At 44.6% G+C, this 24,488-nt stretch overlaps 2 protein-coding genes across 3 annotated transcripts; both read right to left on the reverse strand.

Annotated features, from left to right (window-relative positions):
* Nucleotides 1–8,749: 8,749 nt before the first annotated feature.
* LOC136195292 (ubiquitin carboxyl-terminal hydrolase 9X-like) lies at nt 8,750–19,339 on the reverse strand. Of its 2 annotated transcripts, none has more exons than XM_065984596.1 (54): nt 19,325–19,339; nt 19,121–19,216; nt 18,851–19,025; nt 18,657–18,785; nt 18,487–18,604; nt 18,306–18,437; nt 18,022–18,252; nt 17,792–17,949; nt 17,512–17,731; nt 17,324–17,455; nt 17,223–17,270; nt 17,064–17,170; nt 16,902–17,010; nt 16,797–16,852; nt 16,652–16,742; nt 16,178–16,601; nt 15,943–16,064; nt 15,790–15,891; nt 15,557–15,732; nt 15,178–15,493; nt 15,036–15,121; nt 14,738–14,983; nt 14,609–14,684; nt 14,494–14,558; nt 14,363–14,439; nt 14,141–14,316; nt 13,844–14,077; nt 13,674–13,788; nt 13,478–13,626; nt 13,244–13,420; nt 13,099–13,190; nt 12,992–13,052; nt 12,870–12,929; nt 12,708–12,816; nt 12,545–12,656; nt 12,398–12,488; nt 12,272–12,342; nt 12,150–12,219; nt 11,785–12,095; nt 11,661–11,730; nt 11,315–11,374; nt 11,167–11,262; nt 10,992–11,115; nt 10,879–10,941; nt 10,764–10,826; nt 10,649–10,711; nt 10,538–10,600; nt 10,441–10,482; nt 10,345–10,387; nt 10,171–10,224; nt 10,027–10,113; nt 9,928–9,960; nt 9,718–9,872; nt 8,750–9,662 (listed from the first exon to the last, which is right to left on the reverse strand). In XM_065984596.1, exons 2-54 carry the CDS (start codon nt 19,131–19,133, stop codon nt 8,851–8,853), a joined length of 7,065 nt encoding a protein of 2,354 aa, XP_065840668.1. In that variant the 5' UTR covers nt 19,134–19,216; nt 19,325–19,339; the 3' UTR covers nt 8,750–8,850. The 2 variants fall into 2 exon arrangements, with proteins under 2 accessions (XP_065840668.1, XP_065840669.1); XM_065984597.1 differs by having other exon boundaries at nt 18,487–18,582; nt 18,635–18,785.
* A 1,682-nt stretch (nt 19,340–21,021) lies between these two features.
* Nucleotides 21,022–22,231, reverse strand: LOC136195293 (ubiquitin carboxyl-terminal hydrolase 9X-like). Its single transcript, XM_065984598.1, has 7 exons — nt 22,077–22,231; nt 21,975–22,022; nt 21,776–21,891; nt 21,537–21,725; nt 21,418–21,472; nt 21,224–21,362; nt 21,022–21,147 (listed from the first exon to the last, which is right to left on the reverse strand). Exons 1-6 carry the CDS (start codon nt 22,143–22,145, stop codon nt 21,258–21,260), a joined length of 582 nt encoding a protein of 193 aa, XP_065840670.1. The 5' UTR covers nt 22,146–22,231; the 3' UTR covers nt 21,022–21,147; nt 21,224–21,257.
* Between the last annotated feature and the right edge of the window lie 2,257 nt (nt 22,232–24,488).

Below are 24,488 nucleotides of genomic sequence, written 5' to 3' on the forward strand. Positions count from 1 at the left end.
CCCCGTGTATCATCAATTTGCACATCTATAAAAAGACATTTTCCTGAGACCTCGATGTAAATGTTGAAAATACTTCGCATCATCCTAATAGATCACTTCGAATGCGTGAACGCACTGTCCGAGGCACTTGGAGGACGATTTTAGTAGGTCATTTCGAACATTCCTTGGTAGCGGATAGGTGATCGATTGTCCAGAATGCATAAGAGTCGAGTGAAGAGAATCGGGACAAGCGCGCTAAGGTTAAAGATGGAGGCCGAAGGAATTTATTCGTCTTTTCCCTTTTGTTGGCTGGTCAGATAGTTACTAGCTTCCAAACGCGTCATTAGTGTGACTCTCATATCGCTAGATGTCTTTTCGACGTGTTTGCCTCACGCAATGGCGTCGAATTGGTCGACTAAATGTCCGATGCTCAGGAAAGCCTTGACACTAAATTTCCTTTTCAGAAGAGTTTTCCTAAGGCATTGAATGCTAGAGAGCAGCTCGACGTGCAGAAGTTAGTGATGCTGTAGTGCACGGTTGTATCGATATGCACTGACGTGGCAAGTTGTAAATGCGCATGCGCAAAGCCTCGTCGAGATCCTCTCGTAAGAAGAATCCGGAAAAGTCTCCAAAGTCTTACGTACGCATTGAGTTTCAGTGCGTTTATCAGGTCCACATAGATCGTAGAAACATTCCAGAGTAAATGATCGTTCGCTTTTGCCTGATTTCGGTCATTTGAGGGCGTTTTCCAAAGCCATCTTCCGCTTTGCATACCGACGCCCCACCAGTTTTTCTGGCTCAAAGGAACAGTGATTTGGGAAGGTAAAGTAATACACTAACTACATATTTTGACGGTAAGACGGCACGCTTTTTTCTGCGATCTCCTGGGCCCATTTCTTCGATGTAGTCTTTCATATTGAGGAAAACCTTACCGGATAGTAGAAATGGAGAACGAGCGCATTGTTTTCCTAGAGGAAGGGTCTTTTTCTTTAGTATTAGTAATGGCTTTTAAAAAAGCCGGGATTGGTGCTTCATAGCTGCACCACGCCACCACCCTCCACCACCACCACCACCACCCTCCACCACCACCACCACCACCCTCCACCACCACCACCACCACCCTCCACCACCACCACCACCACCCTCCACCACCACCACCACCACCCTCCACCACCACCACCACCACCCTCCACCACCACCACCACCACCACCACCACAACGCTATAAAACTAACCTCTGCCCCCTCCCCATGACCACAGCCAAATGAGCTCGAGACGGCATAAAGAGCTGGCCTAATGAAGACGAGGCGAATGGTGAACGTAGTAGGTTTTAACTATCCTCTTCAGATGCTCTAGTGGGGTCCTAGAAATCAAACAGAGAAGAATTAGCAAAGATCTTGCAGGGGCGACTTTTCTTGCCCTTTTGACGATGCATGTGCCCTGCTCAAATCATTAAATTTGGCGTGTATAGACTCTGCGCCCTGCTCCCCGTGGAATGACAGTCCAACTCTCCAATGGCGAATCCAAGGAACGACGTGTTCTTCCAGAAAATGCATTTTGGGGGTCACAGAGGAATCAGGGAATGAATCCCGATAGTATGACAGAAAGCGTCGGACCGCTGCTTTTATAAAACACAAAATCTCGATTTGTCCCTACATGACTAATCATCGTACCAAGCTCTTCAATTTCGTCAGTTGTCATTTTTCTCAAGAGACTGTAAAGATCATGGCAAGCGCGAAAAAGACTAAAGGCTTCTTTGAATTTCCGAGAAACAGCGCGGACTTCCATTCCTCGTGGATCGTTTTCTTCGAATATTATAATTGATTCGCATATTTTTTTTAGATTCCATTCCTAAGAGGAAAAACGGACTCTTTCAAGCCTTCAAAACGTATTTAAATACTTACTCTCAAAGCCTTGTGAACATGGTTTCCAATAAATGTTCCTCCAAAGTATGCTTGCCGGCTTATACCACATTGACACAAAGCTCGATCGACTTCTTTCATCAGCCTTCCGCTTTCAATTTCACTAGAGCTACAGTTTCTCGCTTAAAATGAAACCAATATTAAAGAAAAATGTATTTTCAAATATCAAATCAATTGCTTCTTACAATTGCTTTTGCTTTTTCTCAAGCAAAGCTACTTCTGCCTTCATCTCGTCAACGCGACGTGACCCCTCGTCCGACTGCGAGATTGTAAGGCAAAACCACGTCAAATGCTGCATAAATAATTCCGCTTTTTCTTCCAACCGCCTTGCTTTTTCCCGCCGCTGCAAAAGCTCTTGCTCCTCCTGCTCCTGGCTTTTTTTGTCCAAAAAGCGGCACGCATTTTCAAAAAGAGTAAACAATCGACAAAATATGCCGAGGCTCACGTGCAGAGCGGGAATGGCAACCTAAAAATTTTTTCAGCACCGGAGTTTGTACCGTTGACAGCTTTTTCTTACGTGGTCAATGTCTATTTCAAAAAGAAAGGGAGCTATGACGTTGTTGAACAATTTTGCCTTTTTTAAGTCCGATCCAGAAGCGGTAAAACGAACGAAGTCTTGCCGCAGCGTAGCGAGGCTCCGACTGTGGCACTTGCCTCTGCTTTCCAAAGGCAATTGAATTTCGTCTTTAGTGGCGTGGCACCACAGGCATGGGCGACGTCCTATAAATGAATAAGCATAAGACACAGCTTCACCGCGAGATAAACGGTGTACCCGATGCTCCTGATATTCCATACAATCTTGACAGAAACTCATAGTCGCCGAAGACGAAAAATTCGAAGCTCTTTTCTCTAAACTCATATATGAGGCCCATACATCATTTTACAAATCTTGCTTACCTCCATTCGTTAGCCGCTACTTTTTTAATTTCTTCTTGGTATCGACTAAGAGCGATGTTCAAATTTGTCACCGAATCGGCTGCTTCAAAGCAACAGATTGGGAAGGTGTTTCTCACGGAGTTGACGTGTTCGACGTTTCCCACTTGGAATGAAAATTTGAAGTATCCGCCTCCGTGATCTCCTCCAACTTTTACCCAGATTTTGTCTTCTGGAATGACACCATCGTGCCAAACCAATTTTTTAGTACTAAAAAATAATAAGTTATAATTATCAATGTAAGTGTAAATTACTCTTCCAAGTGATGTAGAACTGATTGAATTCGCTCCCAGAGATCAAGCCGAACGCACGGGGCAGGCTTCAGCACCGTCCCAATACCAGCCTTAAAGCTCAGAGGCGCCATTTCGCCAGTAATATCAGCCGGGACCCAGTCTCTCATGATCGCCCTATCTTGCCGCTCACCAGGTAGCCGAACACCCCAACTCTTGATCCATCTACCAGAGTATAATTTAGAGAACAAAGAATTCTGATTCTTGCAGCCTAACCTTCTAAGTGCTCTTAATTTATTCCAAGGCAATGCTAGCTCCGCCTTAAGCGCCAGGCCAGTTCCCGGAGCAAGGACGTCAGTGGAAGGCACCGAAAGTCCCGCATCTCTTAGAAAAACAAGGCGTTCCTCTCTCGGCCGGCGAGCCACTTCATGCCTCATTTGCGCGCGAGAGCTCACGTCTCCGGCGTCTTTTCCGCTAACGACAGCACGAATTCTTTCAATAACAGCCGTCCTCTGACGAACTGTTCTGTCGGAGGCGAGATGAGACGGAATGCGTGGTATCGCCGTTTGCACAAACTGCATGTTCTAAAACGCACGACATAGTGCATACACGATAAAAGAACAAAAAGATAATTAAATTACTTTTCCGCGTTTTCCAGGCAAGATTACTCCGACTTCGTTTGCCTCGGTGCAGGATGATGAAATCATTCGTCGTACGATATTTCCTGCCGTTTGCTTCTCCGCTGTAGTTGGTGTTTCGACGGTTCTTTGAAGAACATCCCTTAGCGTAGCTGCTCGCGGGGTGCATGGAGGCAGAGTAAGCGAGGGGTTCGCAGCAGGTGAATCCGAACTCGGGCAACAATCCTTTTCTTGGCACAAGTGCCTCTCAAATTCCTCCAGGGGAATAATGTGGTTACAGCCATTAGGACAACGCATCTATTTAAAAAATGAACTTAAAGAATTGGAGAGGTCCTCTCAAAAATGTACCTTTAATAATCGCAAGCTCGTTTCAACAAGACCGTGAACTCTTCTGAAGGGTCCTTCGCTTCCGGCAAAATTAACTGGAACGTTTTCTCCTAGCAGTACTGTCTCGCAATTCTTATTTGGGCATATCCAATCAGCTCCCGGAGAAAGATCGCTAAATTGCTCAATCAGGCAATTAAGACAGACGAGATGCCGACACGGTGAGTTGACAGGCCTATCTACGATGTCTTCGCACACCGGGCAAAGAAGAAGCGCCAATTCATCCGAGTTATTGTATTCCAATACGAGATCCGGGTACAGTACTGGCGGTCGTTTGAAAGAAGGCGGAGCCAGGGAGTGCAAAAACCGTTCGAGAGCTTCTGCACTGTTGTCGTCCCAATACCTTAGCTCGCTTCGCTGCAGGACGTCCACCCTTTACGCTTTTCGAATGCGTTTCGCAAACAGGAGCCCGTCTCGTGACGTTCCCAAGCAACAGCCTTCTGGCTTGGACGATACAGTCGGCCGGTGCTTATCGAAGACATCCAACGCCGCGCGATCATTCGGCAGCGTTCGCATATGTCAGGAGGGTGTAACTCCGCCTGATCAGTCGTGACATCGACATCGAAGGCGCCTTTTATGGCTTCTGCGTGTTCGCGGCACGAATACTGTCGTCTCGATCGTCTCGAAAGTAACTTGGCACAAATTCGACAAAGGGAAAGCAGAGATTGGCGATGGCAATTCATTTGAACCGCTGACTTCCGCGTAAAACGCGCTCTAAGCCTAACGCGCGCCCGTCAAAGATAAATTCGCTGTAGCGTCACGAAAAAAAGTGTGCCGGCTCGACCCTTATTTTGTATGAAAGACAATTAAATTTGACACCGATTCGTCTTCTACCGGAATTCTGGAAAACTGGCAAACCGCTTCAATCGCATGGCGACTTCAAGAACACTGCACTTCCGATTATCTTTAGGGCCTATTGAATATTTTTCTAGAAACGCATTCTTAATGCAAATCTGTGTCTTTAAAAAATTGGTGATGCACACAAAGTCGAATAAGAGTAATAAAACCAAACTTTTGCAAACCAGGTGCGTACGCGCTGAAGTATTATCCGGGAACTATCCGGGAAGTTCAGTAGTCGAGCAACTGCCGCAGTGGAACAGCCGTGAGTGAATTCAGCACCACTTCTATTTCTGGGTTAAATTTCCACACTATGTGCGTCAGAAGAGGCCATTTTCTTTTCGAAGACATCGATGTCGTGAACGGAGGCGGAAAATTTTTTTCAATGATTTTTGCCAATGTATAGTCCAAAAAATCTGTTTATTTATTTTGCTACTACACCTTATTTTCTTTTGAAGGCTCGCAGGTCCTGCTCTTTAAAAGTCAAGTAATAAGTAGGAGCGTTCTTTACATACTCAAGATTACCTCCAATTCGTCAGCCGCAAATGTCTTTTTCAGATGAAGTACGCGATCCGTCAAGAATGTCTTTCCATTTGCGTTTCGCTTGGCAGCGAAGCGATGACGCGAAGAAGGGACTACTATTTCACAGGCAATGCATTAAATTGGAGGTAAGTTCACTCCATGTGAAAGTGTCCATGCAGACAATGAGAGTGGACCAGACATGCAATAAATAATCGTCTATAGTCGAGTTTTAAATAGCCGTTCCCATTGCCTTAATTAATTAATGAAGAAGGATCGGTGTCCATTCATTAAATAGTGCATCACATGTTGGTGGACGACAACCCAAATCCTATTGATTTAGACACACTATAGTCACTCAACTGATCATGATCGACGGTTGTACGTGGCACTGGATATCCAGACATGACTCGTAACTAGGCGAAGTGAATAAGCACAATTTTTCTCGCTGTTATAATCTACGATACCCTGCATGCACGTTCGAATACTGGCAAGTTACGTACTGCTCTCTACACTGTATTCACTTGAGGAAGAGAATAGACGTGTTCTTTCTGTCGAGCTTTCGCTGGTATTGTCTGAACGTACGCTCCTATTTTGTCGTTTGCATTTTCGCCACAGTTGCAACCAGTAAGCTCTGGCTGCCTTAGGTATGAGGGCATAAGCCACCACAGCAGCCGCACAAAGCCAAAAAAGTAAGCAGCCGGCTATTGGTGCCAGGGAGGCTTGAGTTGGTTCCTGGAAGTCAGATCTGCACCGTTGGGACTCGTTAGAGCATTTTTGCGAGCTCAAAGCTTTTCCTAGACGCGGAATAGATGTTCGCGCATAGATTATAGAAACCGTGGCAAATGAGGCGAAACAAAGCGGCATTAGAATTGACAGAGAGAAGAATCTCTTTTGAACCAAAGAGTAAGCTTCGAAGGTTTTTTGACTACTCTCGGGGCAGTACTGAAAAAAGGTAGACTTTTTTGCCTTAGAAAAGAAACCGGTAGCTATACTGCCTAATCTCAATAATTGAAGCTATACTGACCTGATAGAGCTTGTACATAACAATAGCCGAAACTATTGTTCCACAGAAAACAATGCCATTGACCGGCAGTGTGTAGGTGTAAAAGAACCAGTCGATTGTAGGTACGCAGAATATGCTGTAAGCATTTGTCCCAGAGTAGCGAATACCACGTAGTGAGGCGAAGGCGACAAGCCCTCCCGGTGCGATTATTGATAGGGTTATCTGAAAGACGAAAAGTGCTTTTCTACGTTTCTCGCTGAACCTTTGGGGGCTCCACACGGTTACTAGTGCATTGATCACAGAGTTTAGCCAGGAAAAGACAAACCAGAGTGTCCCAAATTGGGCGAGATATCCTAAATCGATTTAATGTGAGTATACTCGTCAATTATTACCAACGCCAATGTACCTTGAATAAGGCAGAGTCTTGTTGGGTTATAGATAGATTCAAACCGGTTGTTGGTCCTACAGTATATAGCCTTTTGACCAAAAATGAAAGTCATGCTTAGAGCGATATCTAGTTATTACATGTCAGATAATCAACGCATATTCTATATTCAATCGAAGCTTACTGATAACTGTGAGTGGCAAGCAAAAAGACAATCCGGGTTGAGCCTGATTACTGGCTCTAAATAAAATGGCAAACTTTACAGAAACGTTACTAATTTTTGAAGCCTTTTGTTTACAATTTTCTTAGCTTAAGCCATGTGATAAACAGCACCCCAATGCAAATCCAGTATAGCGCAATTGTGATGTAAAATACGATGTAAAAAATTTTTGCGCCTTTTGAACTTCCCGGTTGGTTACACAAAGGGGAGCAGTACATGCCGCAAGTTTGCAAACATGGACTTGTAGTGGGTAGGAAGTCCTTTGAACACACTGTCTCGTTGCTCTTGTTTATGTAAGAAGAAATAATAAATGGCAACGCAAAATTTGGAGCTCGTAAGCGGGATGATAAGTTGCCTAGCAACGGTTTAAAGTTAGTCTGACTCTGGAACTCGGAAAATCCTGAACAATCACAATCATTTTGTTTAATTTTCTTCTTTAGTTCGACCAAGTCTCCGCAATCTCCGAAAACGTATAAGCAAAGCATCTTCTTTGTGTCGGTTTTGGCTGTATCTGGTAGGTTAGATGTATCAATCGCGTCAAATATGATTTCCAAATCATTTTCTGCCATTGAGAAGTTTCCGCATCCCGATACCGAAATGTTATTCAGTTTCTCTTTAGTTGTGCTAACACCAGACATTGTGCCACTGTTGTAATTAGGAAGCATTGATCTGCAGTGGGATTGATCTATTACGGCTTTTGGAACAAACTGAAGTGATTTCTCTTGGCACATACGTTCCTATAAATAGAACTTGTCATTGACACGAAAAAACCCGAGCTGAGACAGACAGCCAACTGGTAATAAAAATAGGCTTCAATTTCATTAAGATTTACCGCGTTGGTATGCACTAAATTAACGATAGCGCGTAGACTCTCTGTATGAAAAGAGTTATGCTTCATTTACTTCGTTCCGTGCAGGTATGTCAGCAAAATAGTAAACAAACACGGGCGTAGCGGCCAGAAGAAGAGAGAGACCTAGAAAAAATCCTACTGCAATGGTTTTTGCTCGACCGCTCGAGATTGTTCTGAAATGAGACGGCGGATCATCGCGTTGGTCGCTCCTCGTGGTCATCGCAACTGAAAGGACGTCAAGATATATCGATTTTATACTGTGTTCAATGAGAGCGTCTTCTAGTTGAAAAAGTGCTATCTGAAAGTAGTAAGTGTTTGAGTTTTGGTATTGTTTTCATTCAAGCTTTCGGTTGCAAGACCGTCTTTTTCGGCCAAGGTTCTATAAAAGTTTTCCACTAGCGGAGAGGTCAAGAATACGAGCTCAGGCAAAAAATGCCTTCTTGTTTTTACGAAGTTGACTCTTTTATGTAAATAGAATGATTTTTTGTGAAGATAGACAATTAAGACTACTAATGAGTAAAGTTTCTTATTCGCGATTAGTAATTGCATTGGAATTGAGAGACTAAAGTAGTCGTTCGCCTTTTCTGATGCCCGTATGTCCGGGTAGGGTAAGCGGCTTTTCAAGAAATAACGAGCAAAAACCGTTTACCCTACCCGGACATACGGGACAGCAATATGTTTGTAATCGCCGTCAAGTTTCTTAATTTAATCAGGGACAGTAAATTTCCATCCGCTCTTCTCACAAATTCTTAGAATTTTGGTCCTGTTTTTCCGACTCATCACGACGTCCGATTCACAAATAAAAGTTTAAATATTTATTAGAACTTAAAAGTTAGACAAGCGCGAGTTACAAAAAGATAGGCTTTGCAAGACATCGAATCAATGGCGGAGAAAAAATAAAAACGTTTCTAATACAAAGGCAATCAAAAGAAGGAGTCTCGAACAAGGTTACGTAAAAGAGACATTGACGAGGGACACTTTGTGCATGGTACCCTCAAAAATTCCCTGTACTAACCGTTTGGCTGCATCAATTTCTCGGGAAGGCAATATACTGCGATTTTCAGCAACAGTGGCTTTGAGAGTTTCAAAGCACCTTTGCGCTGACATACGATCGGCGGGCTCTTGACGAATCAATCGAGAGCAGAGCATGAATAAATGAGAACGAGGAGCGAGAACAGCCAACTGGGTCTGTCTCTCCTCCGGAATGGGACCAACACCGGTAAAAATTTCAATTAAAGACACGCCAAAGCTGTAGACGTCGCTAGCCAACGTACTGGAAGTCCTACTTCGCTCGGGAGCGACGTAAGAAGGACTCATGGGGCCAGCGGAGAGAGAGCTCTCGATAATGTGCGCCGAACCCAAGTCACCTACTTTCACCTTCATGTCTCGTGTTACGAGAACATTCGAAGGGCGTATGTCGCCGTGGACGTAGGGAAGAGGACGAATCTGATGGAGATACGAGATTCCTGACGCCATATCCATCGTAATGGACAACTGCTCGTAAACGGTTAGATAAGACCCGGAAGCGTGGGCTGCGTCAATAACTTCTCCAACGGATCCCTCGAGTAATTCCATGACTATTTGGAGAGGTGATCCTTCGGCCATAACCGCTCCACACACGATCATGATATTGGGATGATGGAGTCGACTACACACGCTAACTTCTCGTTTAAACATCGCCACGTTGCGTGGACTCGCGATAAGATCGTGAATTTTCTTGACGGCAACTGACATTCCTCGCCATTGGCCGACAATAACGCCTAAGGGTTATGCGTAATGCACTGCATATCGTTTCCAGTGTCAATTTCGTTGTACCTGCAAATGCTCCTGAACCGAGTTTTTGGTCCAACAAGTGAAGCTCGTCTGGATTGATGCTCAAGACGTCAGTAAATTCGTCAAGGCGGCTTTTCATCTCATTACGAGATGCCTCCATGGTTTCGCACCGCGTCAGTGCAATTGCCATTTCTTCTCTAAAAAATGGGCAAAAAACTAAGCGAACAGGTTATATTGCAGCAGCGTTCTTACTGATAACTACATTTCACTGACGTTAGTTCATTCCTTGTTACAATAAAAGAGCATAAATTAGTTAATTATTGTACATTTCAGAAACTATTTTTCGAAAACCTGAGTGAAGATATTACTTCGTCTTTTTGAAGTTCAAGACGGCGTTGAGCTTCACATGCTTCACTTCGAACTGACGCCAATTCTTGTCTTTAATCAGAGAGAATTAGCAGGCAGACAGGTATGAATGCATCGCGCGTCAAAAACCTGATAAGAGCGACGTCTTTATCTCTACGTTGATTTGCTATTGAAAGTTCCTTCCTAATAGTAAAATAATGTAAAATATTAGGTCTAGTGTAGGGGGGAAGGGCTGCTTCTCTAAACTACTGTACGTTCACCACTCATATTGTACACACTACAAGCAGTGAAAGGTGGTCTTGCCTAAGGCGACGTTCCACTTGAACAAAACGTTCAGAAGCCCGTTCTAATAAAAGATCATAGTCATGGAGTGAAATATTCTTGCGTATTTTTCTCTACTGTTCTCTTGCTCCAGTTGAGCACAACGTGCAGAGACCTTTCCTAATGCGGTAATAGACTATATAGTGTTGATACCACCCTTTATATATCTCTTTACGGAGATCCGATTTTGCTTGCGCAGACTCTTGCTCCAGTTGAACGTAACGTTCAGACGCCTTTCCTAATAACATATTATAGCTTTGATACCACCATTTATACCTCTCTTTACGAAGATCTGATTCTGCTCGCGCAGACTCTTGCTCCAGTTGAGTAAAACGTCCGGACAACTTTTCTAATATTATACCATAGTTTTGGTACTATACCCTTTATAGGTATCTCTTTACTGAGATCTGATTCTGATCGCGCAGACTCTTGCTCCAATTGAGTATAACGTCCAGACAACTTTTCTAATATTAGACCTAAGTTTTGGTACTATACCCTTTATAGGTATCTCTTTACTGAGATCTGATTCTGATCGCGCAGACTCTTGCTCCAATTGAGTATAACGTCCAGACAAATTTTCTAATATTAGACCATAGTTTTGGTACTATACCCTTTATGTATCTGTCTACTGAGATCCGATTCTGCTCGCGCAGATCGCGCACGGAGGGACCGACTGTCCTTTTGAAATTGGTCCATCTTCTCTTTGTGCTCTAAAAGAAGTCTACTTTTCTCTTCCTTTAAATCACGAAAAAGCTAAAGCAGAATTTTCCTATTAGTTGTTACACTCTTTACCAAACCACTTACTTGTTCATAAGAGTGGAACTTCTCGGTAAAGTTGCTCTCGTTTAATCGAGCAGTAGCTCTCTCCTCTTCTATTTGACGCTGAAGAGAGCGAATGATCTAAAGAAATACACAGAATCACATACCATATGACTCTAGCACAGCCATGTACCTCAGAAGAAGTTTTGTTTTCTGTAGAAGAAGACTTTTCCTTTTCTTCAGTCTTTTCAATCTGATCAATTGAAAACATTGGTTAAATTATGTATCTGTACTTTTGTGATACGAATAACATCTAGCAAATGGGCTTTGCATGTATTGGATACTGTTGTTTCAAGACGATCAATCGCTCTATGAATATATCCGTTTTCCACGTGAAAAGAGACAGAAACCTCTGTTCAATAGCTGATGTGTAACAACACTTTGGCACACCTCAGGACGTATTATAACAATTTTTACCGTTTGATATTATGAGAACAATACAGTGTGCTCTTTACTAAAGAAACGCGAGAATTTCTTACATCTTCTGATAATAAATCGTAGGCTTTTGAAAGTGTCTGTGCGGCGTTATTTGACCTTTCCACGTAATTCCTATACTTCGGATTATGATTAGGAGGAGCTATGGTGATAACGTCGTATTCGTACTTATCGTTTGAGTCGTGCGAGGTGCCCAGTTCGCCAATCCCTTTGTCGAATCGCACTGGGCGAGGACTGTCGCTCGCAATACTGTCCGTTTTCGTCGGTTGCGAGAATTCCACGCGAATCCTCGACTTGTCGCGCGCCCACGTAACGCGTTCCGGCGACGATTGGTCCGGCTCCGACTGGTCCGCACCCGACGACGTCCCGCCGAGGTGGTACTGACTCATGATCTCTGGTACGGTCCCTTCCAACGCTCCCGTCAGACTCTCGCTTTCCGAAACGTCATCGTCGACCATTGGCTCCGCTTCGTCTTCCTCCTTTATATATGAAAATCGAATGCTCTCTGATAAAGAAAGGGGTGCATTTCTTACGTCTTCCGGCAGTAAATCGTAGGCTTTTGTAAGTGTCTCTCTGGCGCTGTTCGACCGTTCCAGAAAGTATCTATTTCGAATTATGGCTAGGAGCTGTAGAAGATATTATAATGTATTCGTACCCGTTGGACGATTCGTTTGACTGCGCTGGCGGAGACCATTTGTTGTACGAATACGAGTGACCATAGGGACGCTAGAGAAAGGACTTGAGCGCTAGACGAACGAAGAATCTGAAGTATATTTCTCACTTTGTCGAGTTCGTCTCCTAGCCAATCGACTGACGCTTTAAAAGGTCGGTAAATGGACTCGTCTTTGAGAAGTTCATTCGCCACTCGAGATCTGAGAAAAAGCGAACAGGATCGGAGAAAAGCGCTCATTGAGGAAATTCGACTTACGTTGTGAACAGATTGACAAGCATTTTGATGCACTGATACGATCTCTTCGGCTGGTTATTTGTTGATCTGCGAATTATATCCAAGATACCGTCGAGCTGATCTTCTTGGAATCCTAAGGAAAAGAGATATCTCCGGCGACAGTAGAGCTCTCGTTTCCACGCACCTCTGACGCAGTTTAGGAGACGATCATGCTGCAAGGAGTCGTCCAGCATGAGCATACAGTAGAGCAAATCCAAGTAGGGTCGGAGTTCGTAGGCGTACGCGCACGTAATCTACGACGCAAGGTACTCTAGCCAACATTCTCGCGTGCCCCCGAAAAACGAACCTGATAGAGCAATTCGGTTAAAACCATGCGCGATATCGAAGGATTTTCCCAACAAAGAAACTAGGAGGAAAAAAAACAAAATGAAACTACGATGTGGGGAGAACGTCGGAGAGACGACGAACTTGAAATAATTGCAAAGTGTCTTCAGCAGCAGCGTTTTCGCTAATGACCTTTTTCAGATACCTAAAAAAGTGACGTAAAATATCGAAGGCACAAAAGCGAAACATACTTTGGATTCTCAAACAAAGCCTCGACAATTTCCGGGTGCATTGCCTCCGGCTGAGACAGCTCGTAGAACGGATTTGGAGCCGGTTCGGCTTCCTAAAGATCAAAGCAGAAATCTCATCGACGATTATGATAGGCTGCGTTGCAACCTTGACGCAATGAGCCATGTGACGGGATACGTCGTAGCAACGCACGAGCACTGACACAACGCTGTACAGACGCGACAAATCGGTCGCGTGATGCCGGTAGCCAATCAGAGCCGGACCCTCGCCCAAAGCGAGCGCTATGAATAAGGCCGGTACGCGCATTTTCAGCAATTGAGAACGCTGAGAAGAAAAAGCTCGTTTCCGTAAGCGGACGTGGGGGAGAGGGTTCTCACTGACCTCGGCATGTGAGAAAGAGCAGTACGTCAGAAAGAAGTAGAAATACTGGCTGATGTGACGCTCGTGTTCGCCCACTTCCTTTTTTAGGAGATTGAGAACGGCTACAATGATGCAGTCGCTAAGGGTTTGATCTTCGCGAGACATTGGAGCTGTAAAGGCAATAGTACATTTTTCGTCTAAGATAATCGCTCTTTACCTCCAATAACATCAGAGGAGGCAGGACCGTATACAGGCGAGTGATTGACGTAGGGGCCGTCGTTGTGGGAAAAGTAGGCAAGGTTGGCAAGAAGGCGACTAAAAGCCGTGCGAACCTACAAAAGCACAAAGAAGTGACTAGGCATCCTCTCTCCCATATCTCTCCCTCACTTCTTGATTGGGACACTCGAGGAGATACTCGACGAAGCGTTCCGGATGGCGAAAGAGCGCCGATGTAGCAAACAAGAAGCGCATGTACTTACTGCACTTGAGCAACGACAGGAGACTGTTGACCCATTCACAGGCCAATCCTCGTATCAACTTTTTCGTTCGAAGGCCGTAGGAAAGCAAGAAATTCGTCAAGAGATTTAAAACCAGCATGATCAATTTCTCCTGCGTCTCCTTCTGCAAAAATCCGATCGTTATAGAGAAATCGATATTAGAGAAATAGATATTGGATTCGGTAACCATCGGCTCGACGACAATGAGAGGGGCGACCGAATCGACGAGGCTTCTCATGAAACGAAAATATTCTATACTGTACAACGCCTTCAGATGCATAAATTCGAGATTTTCTTTCGCTATTCCGCGCTCGATTGCGCGGGGAAGAACAGGCAGTTGGCCCGCATCGTTGCTGACTGCCTCTGCAAAAGAAAAGAAAGACTCGTTGTGCGTTGTGAATTCGCGAACCGGTAGAGGGCGAATCGACGCGTTCGTAGAACAGCAGATACGCGTTCCACCATCGCTTCTGCCGACGATACTGCATCCTAAATTATCGCGTTTAAAGTGATCATCTTGCCTAAACAGTTCCCTCGTCTCGCCGTTTCGTAACGTGGTCGTACGTCTCGCCGACGAATTCGCCACCGCAGCATTGAGCTTTCAATTCCTAGATAAAACCAGTGCGAAGGAGGAAATTCTTTCTCTAAACAAAGGCACCTCGTCGTCCTCCAACTTAGCTTCGGACACCTCACCGTCTTCAAATTTGTACCACTTAGCCTCTTTCTCGCCCAACCTAAAACCAACACAAGAATTAAAATAAGGAAATAATACTTCAAAAAGCTAAACCTCTGCTTTATGAAACTGTAGTACTGGCCTCCGCTCGCCTGGCCGCTGCGTATGACGACGCCAGCAAGACTGTACTTAGTGCATTGATCATTCTTCTTGTCTCTCTCGAAACCGTCGTCGCTTTCGTCATCGCTGCTCACGCCAATGCGTTCGCTTTCGATTTTCGCCAGGCCGTCGACAGTGTACGGTTCCATGTCGAGTTCACGCGGAACTTCCATGTAGTCGTTGAATTTGATAGCGCAGTCACTAGACGTGGTATAAACGCGAGGCAATATAGTGTACGAGAGCCGTATTATACCGTTCCCAATCGTATCCGAATCGTTTGAGCTGTATCATCAGTACAGGAGGCAACGATTTGAAGCACATTCTCTTCACCGTGTCAACCTGCAACCGGCGCGCATTTTATCTAAGAAATCGAAGGAGGAAACGACGCGGCGAACCCTTCTGTTGCATTTCTCGCAGAAATACGCGTTATCGCCCTCGAGCAAATCGCCTTTGACGTACTCCTCCAGCGACTCAAGGAGATGGCCGCGATAGCGAATATCCACGGAGAGCGACATGAAGTTCTCCTCGCGAGCGTATCGGTGCGGACAGCCTTTGCAAATTTTCTGATCGGCAAAAGAACCGCCGAGAACCTTCGACACGATTTCCTCGTGACCCAACATTTTCAAGCCCTTGTCTATGCAGTCCACGACGTCGTTGAAAAACTGCATGGCGTCCTGTTGCTCGTGCACGTTTACCGGCCGATCGCCCATTCTATAGAAAACAATTCAATTTCAAAAGGACGTGGCGGAAGGCCCTATGTACAAATTTTCGTACCTGAACGATTTCCAGAAGCCCCGTGGTGTGTAATACTGAAGACGACTCTTCATCAAATGACCGAAAAGGCATTGAACCTGCTTCACGACGCCCAAGCGATACGCCTTGATGTTGTATGCGCTTTTGCCTCCGTTTTCCGATCGTTCATAGTTGTTGCGTACTTTCTCTGTTAGACGCTGAAACGCCCGAAAAGCAATATGGCGTTTTCTCGATTCGCTTCTCTTTGAACTCACCTGACTGTCTTCCTCAAAGAACGTAGGCTCCTCTTCTTCGCCTTCCTTCCACAGGCCTTTGACTTTGACAATGCCGTCTCGCACCGAGGAAATCATAAACAGCTAGAAGAGGAAGACATCAATAAATTAAAGCAGAAAACAACATGGGAAAACCATTTGCAAAATGCAATTCATGTAGCCTGTGGCTCCGCCATTTTTCAGTCCAACAAAGCCACCGATTGGTCTAGCGTTAATGGGAGGCATGTATTCCCACTCCCCTAACGTCATTTCGTGTTCTAGAATTAGAAATACACCCAAACTAACTTAGGAAAATAACAACAAAAAGTAGGGGTTCATATTTCAAGTGAAACATTTAGCGAAACATCTTCAATTACTCCGTGGTGCTAACCTGGGAAGAAGAGTTCGTCCTGAAGCTGGCAAAGTCGTTCCATATTGGGAATGCAGTTGCAACACAAGACCACAAGTACATCATACGCAGCAAGTTGCGTAGAATGCGACGAGCAAATCGCCTCGATCGACTCAGAAGGGAGCGGAGCTGCAAATAAGTTTTCACAAAAGGAGGAGCAGTCCTTTATAAAGCTTCTCGCCAACTCATAGACTCCCTTTTTGTAGAGACAGAGCTGCTTCGACGCCGGGCAGAGAAACTCTTCGACGAGCTCCTGGACGAGGTTCTCGCCCCCTTTTTCTTCTGATCCGAGTCGACACTTCACTTCTTCCGGTTGAAATTGCAACAGTTCTTTCGCGATTTTTAAACGACCTTCGAGAAGAGTATCTATGACTGTCGTACAGCCTCGAGACGACTGGAAGTCAGCCTGGTAAGGAGTTAGGAGTTTCAATGAATGTGTCGTCTCCTGGGGCTTACTTTGACTTTTTTCAGCCACTCTACTTCGAGTTTCAGTTTGTGATAGGCGTCGAAAGCAAACCCCTTCGTCTGCCGCACATTGCTTAGCAATCTGAAGGCAAGAAATAATCCATTTTACTTTACCGTCAAAAAGAATGCCTCCTACTTGCAAAGAAGAGCGAAATATTCGGAAGAAGACCGTTCGTTCTCCGAAACTACAGTCTAGCACAAAAAAATATAAAACAAGGAGTCCTAACGTATCGAAACTTACGGATAGATTAGTGAACAAGAGCGTGAGAAGGAAGCGAAGAGGGTTCGGCGTCGTGGAGCATCGCGTAACCATGAGGAAAAGTTGATCACAGACAGTGAGCCGAAGAGGCCTAAAAGCGCACGTCATGTGAATTTTTCCCATTCGCGCATTCAGAACGTTCACCTGTTACTACTCATTAGCAATAGGTCTATAATAAACGTCTGCCAGTGGCGCTCTTTGATCAAGGATTCGTGCAAGTTGGGCTGAAGTGCGAGTAGAGTGGAAAGCACCTAGTGTCCAGATTTGAGATCTTTAGAGCACCGGGGTGGTTCCACCACTTACCTCCAAAGATTCTTTACAAAGTGAAGCGCTCTCTGAATCAATGGGTTTCTAGACAGAAAAGCGAGAATAAAAAAACGCGACTAGGATTGACGCCGCCGCACCGATTCCATGGCCTTGTGAATCGCGTCCACCGACGCCTTGGCTAAGTGAGCGGCTCCCGCCGCCGCGCTCCAGGCGAACCGCTGGATAACATAAACCGTTTCTAAAGTGACTAGATTCACGTCATCTAAAACCTACGCGGGAGAAACCAAAAATGAAGAGAGAATTAATACGAGAGATTGCAGCGCACTGTCTTTGAAGCCGATTGGCCTATCCAATTGACAATCTTTCTCAGTAGTAAGTCCGAATGAATGCTAGGTAGGTGCAAAAGCGCTTCGCGTAGCTGTTCGACTCGGCCGCACGCAGTTGGACTTTCACTGGTCAACTCCTTCGCGCAATGAAACGTTTGAACCATTCCGAGCGATGCGAGAAAGAGACGCAGCAGTCTTATAGTCACATGATAAATCGAACTTGAAAGAAGGGAGAATTTTACGAAAGTCATTCGCTTGTTTTATTGGAAATAAACTCACTTTCTCGTGTTCACGTCGGATTCCTTGACGAAATCGGGACTCTCCAGCAATTTCAGAAGTAGTCGAATGCCCCCGTTATCGATGAACCAAAGCTTAAACGAATCCGATTGCTCGTCGTCAGGAGACAACGTCGCAGGAAGAAGAAGCGACTGCAAAACCTAGATAGAAAGAAAAAAGATACATCATGGCGGTCAATATCCCCCACGGGTAAGAGTCGTAATTTTCCGCACCTCTAGATGATACAGAATGGAAACCGGATGAAGTTGAAAACACATCTTTTCCAGTTGCCTAAAACCTCCCTCGTTTTTGAACAGTAGAATTTTCTTGATTATTTTCTGATTGGACGGAATCAAGTCCAACAGTTCGCGCGCTCTGTCGCGAAGAACGGACGCATTCAACTGGCTTCCCAGTTGACAAATTCGAAGGAGAAGCAAACAGTATTTCGGATCCCTAGACATTATCTGAACAGAAAGCAACGCTAGAGGGATTTTCGTTTGAAACTAAAAGTATATACCACTCCAGGTAACTCTTCTTCGGAACGTGACGTGCTCTCACATAGAGTCGGTGATGAATTGGTTGACGAATCGGAAGAGGAATCTTGAGAAGGCGATCCGTGTCGTTTATAACGAATTTTCGCAGACAAAACCTGAAAAGAAATTCAGAGGGAGTCCGCCTTGGCTACTCTCCCCACTCACCACCGCTCTCTCTCGAATCGAAATCTGGTGCATCAGTCGGCGATCTTCCACCGGACTCACCACTTCTCCGTTGAGAAATAAATCGATTTTGATTCCCTGAGACGACGACCCTTTTTTTCTGTAATAACCAAAATCTAATGCCCACTACCCCAAACTTTCTTTTCCCGTACAATAGCATGATCTTGCGACGCAACGCTCCTAAAGATTCGTTGGCGTGCGTCGACACTTCCAAATCCTCCTGTCGTCCCGACAGAAGAGGAAAGCGCACGGTCAAAATGATGTGTTTCCCAAGCGACGATCTAAGTTATTCGAGATCCTCGTAGCCAATAATGGAAATGCGCCTCTCTCCCTCTCGCTTTCTTACTTTCCGTGGGGCAGAATCATTCTCTCGCCTTTGTGAGCGTCGTCGCATTGGGCGATGTATTCTCGAAGAAGCGTCAGACAGCGTGCCATTTGGGTAACGTGAACGCGCCATTCGGGCGCCTTCAGACCAACTTTCAGCACTCCGAAAGACGTCTCGACATGCTCGAAGCATTTTCCTATGAAATCCACGTGAATGGCCACGTGTAGAGAGAAAACAAAAGCAAAACGATCAATAAAAATCCACTGTGTCTTCCTCTCGTCATTGGCTCACTTGAAGGGTCCATAGAGTAGGCGAGAGATGAGTGTGAACGTCTTTCATGAGTTCTATTGCCTTGAACACGATTTCATCAGCGCCACATAGAATAACCTAGAGAATTGGAAAGAGCCTAAGGAGCCTACTACAGTACGTATGAAAAAGTAAGGAACACATATACAAGATGATGACGACGATGCATACGAGGTTTTTATGCCGCACCTTCCAAAGGTAGTCAATTCCGGTCATGAATAGATTCGACGTGACGAATTTGTGCCTCTTTGCAATAAATTTATGACTGTTCTCGTTTACAAGTTTAAACGCACGATCAAAACATCTAACGAAAAGAAGAATTTTCAATCGATATCTCTATCTCGTTACGCAACCAACTTCATTCCGCTTTCAGTCAACAGAGCGGGATCTAGATTCATGACGTGATCTTCAAAGAACTTTTCGTAGCCTGGGGGTTCCAAATCGGGATCTTCTCCCATAACCTAAGGACGGCAAAGAATGGCAACCAAAGAAAAACTCAAGGCGACAAGCAAACCTTTGAAAACAATTTGAAACACGCCTCCCTATCAGAAGGAAACATGGCTTTTTGAGCCAAAATAGTCCAAATCTAAAAAAGACGCAATATTCTTCTCTAAGTATACCGTACAATTTCTTATAATTATTACCTTGATTGCGTGGTTCAGAGAAAGGTACAGCCTCCCATCCTTGAGAACGAATCTAGAATTAAAGAAGTCACTGCAGAGAGTGAAGCAGCCTTTATCTCTCTTTCACTTACTTGAGAAACGTCAGTCGGTCATTCACCTGTTGTTCATGATTCGTTCTACCGTCGAGGACAACGTCCTCGAGAGATGCGCCAGGATTGACTGCAGCGCGAGAAAGAAATTGTTGTTTGCTCCAAATGAATCAAATATTTAATCTCACCTTCGCAGTGTTTTCTCACTTTTCTCATGTAGCATTCCAAATTGGTCGTCAAAAGTTCGATCAGACTTGATTGGGAGTCGACATTCTGAATCATGTCCTGCCTATAGTAGTAATTCCTGTGGCCAGTGGACGAGCTGTGCGGTGCCTAATCCCCGTCATTTATCAATGTGCCCCCTCATAAAAAAACTCTTTTCCTGAGACCTCCATGTACATCGTGAAAATGTCTCGCATCATCTTGATCGCTGGAAGGACCCACGTGTCGCTCTTCAACTTGGCAAGGCATTGTTCAAGCCACAAACTCTTCTGCTGATCTCGATCCTGTGTGAAAAGTACTGCTGAACGCGTCATTACCATATAGACTATTTTGTATACTGCTGCACAGCTGTAGTCCAATATTTTGATGTGGGCATTTAGAGCTTGATCTATTATTTCGGCAGAGCAGTCTTCTGAATGTGCTAAGTTCCACAGCAAGCGTAATACCTGGATAAAAATAGAGATACCCGTAAATAGCAAGAGATGATAAGCGACGCCGCACGCCCTTTCAGGTGCAGTACAAGTATCATTCAACTACGTAGACCAGCCACCATGGACTGGGCAACGCATGCACAACCAACAACAAAAGTACGATTTAAACAATTCCAGACGCCGACCTACCTTCCCAGCAATTACGACATCCTTGTCGTCTTCAGCCAATCGGCGAATCAATTCGATCAATTTCTCTCTCTCACGCTTTTTGGCTTGCACCCAACTCTCCTAAACGTCGACAATAAACCATAACACGACGAAAAGCAGATCGCAAAGTACCTGAATGCAATGAAAAAGATTATCAAGCTGCTCAGCAGAAAAATTCCACGCCAACTTCGCCCAAAGATCGTGTATGTTCTTCACGATTGCATCATTCTTTCCAGCCTAGAGCAGGCGTAGAACTTACAAATAAAACGTCTCGTCTCCGTAGCAACCTGAGCGGCCCAAATGGCATCTAAATCCGCCTGATTCAAAGCCTTCTGTCGAATCATAAACTGCAAAATTTTCTCAAGTCTCTCGACGTATTGAGGCTGGTGAAGATTGTCGCGCAAAACGATGGACAAGATTTCGTTTTTCTTGATCCACGACTAAAGGAGACGAAAAAAAGGCAAAAGTAGTCAATGGAAGAAAGAAACAAAGACCACTCTTTCCCCTATATCTTACCACTAGCGTTTCCGCGCCGACAGTTTCGCCCTCCTCATATTGTCGTCCGTATGACGATGAACCGTACGACGCCAAGACCATTTTGTTGACTTGGTTGAGAGCGTTCATTTTTCCATTGAAGGATGATATTTGAAGGAGCCTTCGCATGGAATAAATGAGAACGTATTTTCAAATTTATGGATCCCCTTTCTTACCTCAACATCATCCTCATTCTCACCTCCTCCACTTTTTGAATCATGCGCTTTCGATCTGGATCGCCCCGATAAACAACTTTCAAAGACTTCAATAATAAAATATTTAAGTTGAAAGTTACTGTTTTTTTGCGGGTGAACTGACTCGAAATAGAGACGGAAAAGCGTCGTTTTTCGCCTCGTTCTTCGCCTCCTTTTTCAAATCGTCGTCGTTGAGACTCTCCAACACCTCCAGGATTCGATCGGCGCACGGAATCACGTATTTTCGAAGGCATTCCAACGTCAGAACGTCAGCGCAGCCGCCAAAAGGTCTAGAGAAATATATTAATAACGAGAGTCTAAAATTCTTCTTTTCAAATACCGAATGAGCGCAGCCATGATTTGCACGTTCAGGTTGCTGCCTTCAAGTAAGCGCTTTCGCAAGACGTCAAATCCGCTGTAGGATCCAAAGGCGTTCACCAAATCGACAAGCCAACCCTGGGGAGAATGAACAAAAATATGAACAAAAATATCCTTTTACTGAGAGACACGTATCTAGTGCACTATGACCTCTTGCTTACCTTGGGTTTAGGTTTTGCCGGTTTTGCATAGACTACCTCACTAGAAGCCTAAGGAAGAAGCATTTTCCATTAGAACTTCTCTGGTGTTGATTAGTTTAGTACGTAATCAGAATTTTCAGGCGGTTTTGCGTTGTTAACAAAGTGGAAGCGAGACGAAGAACTCAAGACCATTGCAAGAAGATCGAGGAGATGCAAGACGTCGTCATTCAACTTGAGAACGCACAATTGAACAAGTCGAAGATTGTTCTCCTGAATGTATAGCTATAAAAAAATCTCCATCATCATACGTACGTGTACAAATTCTCAAAAAATCCCAAACCTGAATTTCGGCTTTCCACGAGCAGACAGCCTCGTCCGTCAAAATTTTAACAAACGACGAATAGAGACCGTCTCTAAAGAATCTCTGACACGGCTCGCTTTGAGAATCCAAGCCTGAGAGTAATTAAGACAGGGTCTTCCTTAGAAAATCTCCACTCTTCCATCTAAACTAACCTCTCTTGCACAACCGTATTGCAGCCAGAAGCAAGACCTCCAAATCGCCGCGAGGCGTCACAGGCACAATCCACTTCGTCCGATTCAAACTATCGTCCAATTTCTGCAACACTTTCGCCGGAAAATCGGCATCGCCGCCGAAATTCGTCGTCATCCCTTTGCCAAAACCTACAAAGTGATTCACAGAGCGTCTTTCACACGTTGAGCCGCCTCAAACGAAGTAGAAACGACTCAATGTTCGATGAGCGACAGCAAAGAAATCTGCGACTCTCCTCCAGCTAGCGATGACAATCGAGGACGAGCACGCTAAGATTCAAGATGGAGGGAGGGCAAAAGAGTTTATTCGTCGTTTCCCGGTTATTAGCTTGTCAGATAGCTTCTGGCTTCCAACCGTGTGACATTAGTCTGACCCTCTCATCGCTAGATATCTTTCGACGTGTTTGCATAAAGCAATGGCGTCAAATGTGGCGACAGAATGAACGAAACGATGCCAGGGAAGCCTTGACACTACATTTCTTTTTGAGAACAGGTTTCCTAAGGTTTTGAATGCTAGAGAGCAGATCGACGGGCAGCAGTAAGCGATGCTATAGTGTATATACCACTTGCACGTGACGTCACCGTGCAAGTGGTCTATTCAGCATCACCTCTTTTTCTGCGTAAAATTTCGACACTAAATTTGCGTCATAATAGGCCAATTTCTTTTGAATGCTCCTTAATTAGGACCTTTAATATTGACGAGTGTTGGAAACCGGTCATCACGCGTACACTGCAAGCCTGAGAGCCATATACTATATATTGCAGTGAAAACATAGAACACATCGCCCTTGGCCAAGTGCAATGTTAATTAATCTGTATTTTATTTCAGTGTACGGAGAACATGCATGCACGAAAAAAACAGTGGGGGACGACAGATTAACATAATCATAAATAAATCGTTTTCAGTAGTCTGAGGAAGGATTCTTTGACAAACAGTTTACAACTCAATTATCACGGATCGTCATACCTTTCGACAACAGGACTGGTTACAACGGTCTTCTCTTCTTCATTGACGTACACATTCAAGCCAACGCCCCATTTTGACGTTTTTTGCCATTTCTCCAGTTTGGTGCAAAATCCATTCATCAGAAAATGCTCGTACTTGGAAAAATATTTCTGACTTTCTATTTGCCGAATCCCTTCTCTCTCATCGAACGGATTCAATTTCACTTCGACAATTATTCTGCATCTTTTCGAGTGCACCACAAAGTGAGGACGCACGTCTTCTTCTAAAGCGAGATCATAATTCACTTCTATGCTCCCAACGGCAGACAATGCCGTCAGAGCATATAACGTCATCCAGAGAGAAAGTAAATGAGTCTCAACAAAGTTACAAGGCAGCTTGTCGCGTCCGTCTGGTTCAAAGATACGAGAGGGGGGTTGCTCTAAAGTGGAGCCTAAATGACAAGCCCATTGAAACACATCTTGGTTTTCCAGCGCTTTCGTAAACTTGTAGTACAACGAGGAGTCGTCCCCAATACTGTGGTGCCTAGTAGACCTGGAAAAACCCAGTTTATCTACTGAAGCAGAAAGGTATTCTTTTTAGCTCATTAGCTTACAAGAACGAAGGTTTGACGCGAACAAAGCGAAATAAATTACCAAAGGCAGTTCTCGCAATAAAATGCATTTCTCGTCTAAAATCGAGGTTAGATGTTATCAAAAGAGGCGCGCTTTTCTCTATTTAAATTACAAAATATCAGTGAACGATTATTGCCACTCGGGTGGGGAAGAACAGATCAAACTTTTGACTAAGAGAAATGGACGAAGGTATATAGGGGTCTTATGTGACAATATAACTTGGCACACGAGTGCTCTTTGGTGCGTTCTCAATCCTTACCTACAGCTCCTCGTTGGTAGCTATAGAGAAGGTTAGTCGCTCGAAGGGCTCGAAACCTCGTGGTCCGTGATAGCGCGCGCCATGTGAGGCGTCATGATTTTGGCTTTTAGTTAGATCATAGATTAAATAGAATTTAATCTAGAATATTT

The sequence above is a fragment of the Oscarella lobularis genome, chromosome 14 (genome assembly GCF_947507565.1).
Source record: "Oscarella lobularis chromosome 14, ooOscLobu1.1, whole genome shotgun sequence".
Taxonomy (NCBI): Eukaryota; Metazoa; Porifera; class Homoscleromorpha; order Homosclerophorida; family Oscarellidae; genus Oscarella; species Oscarella lobularis.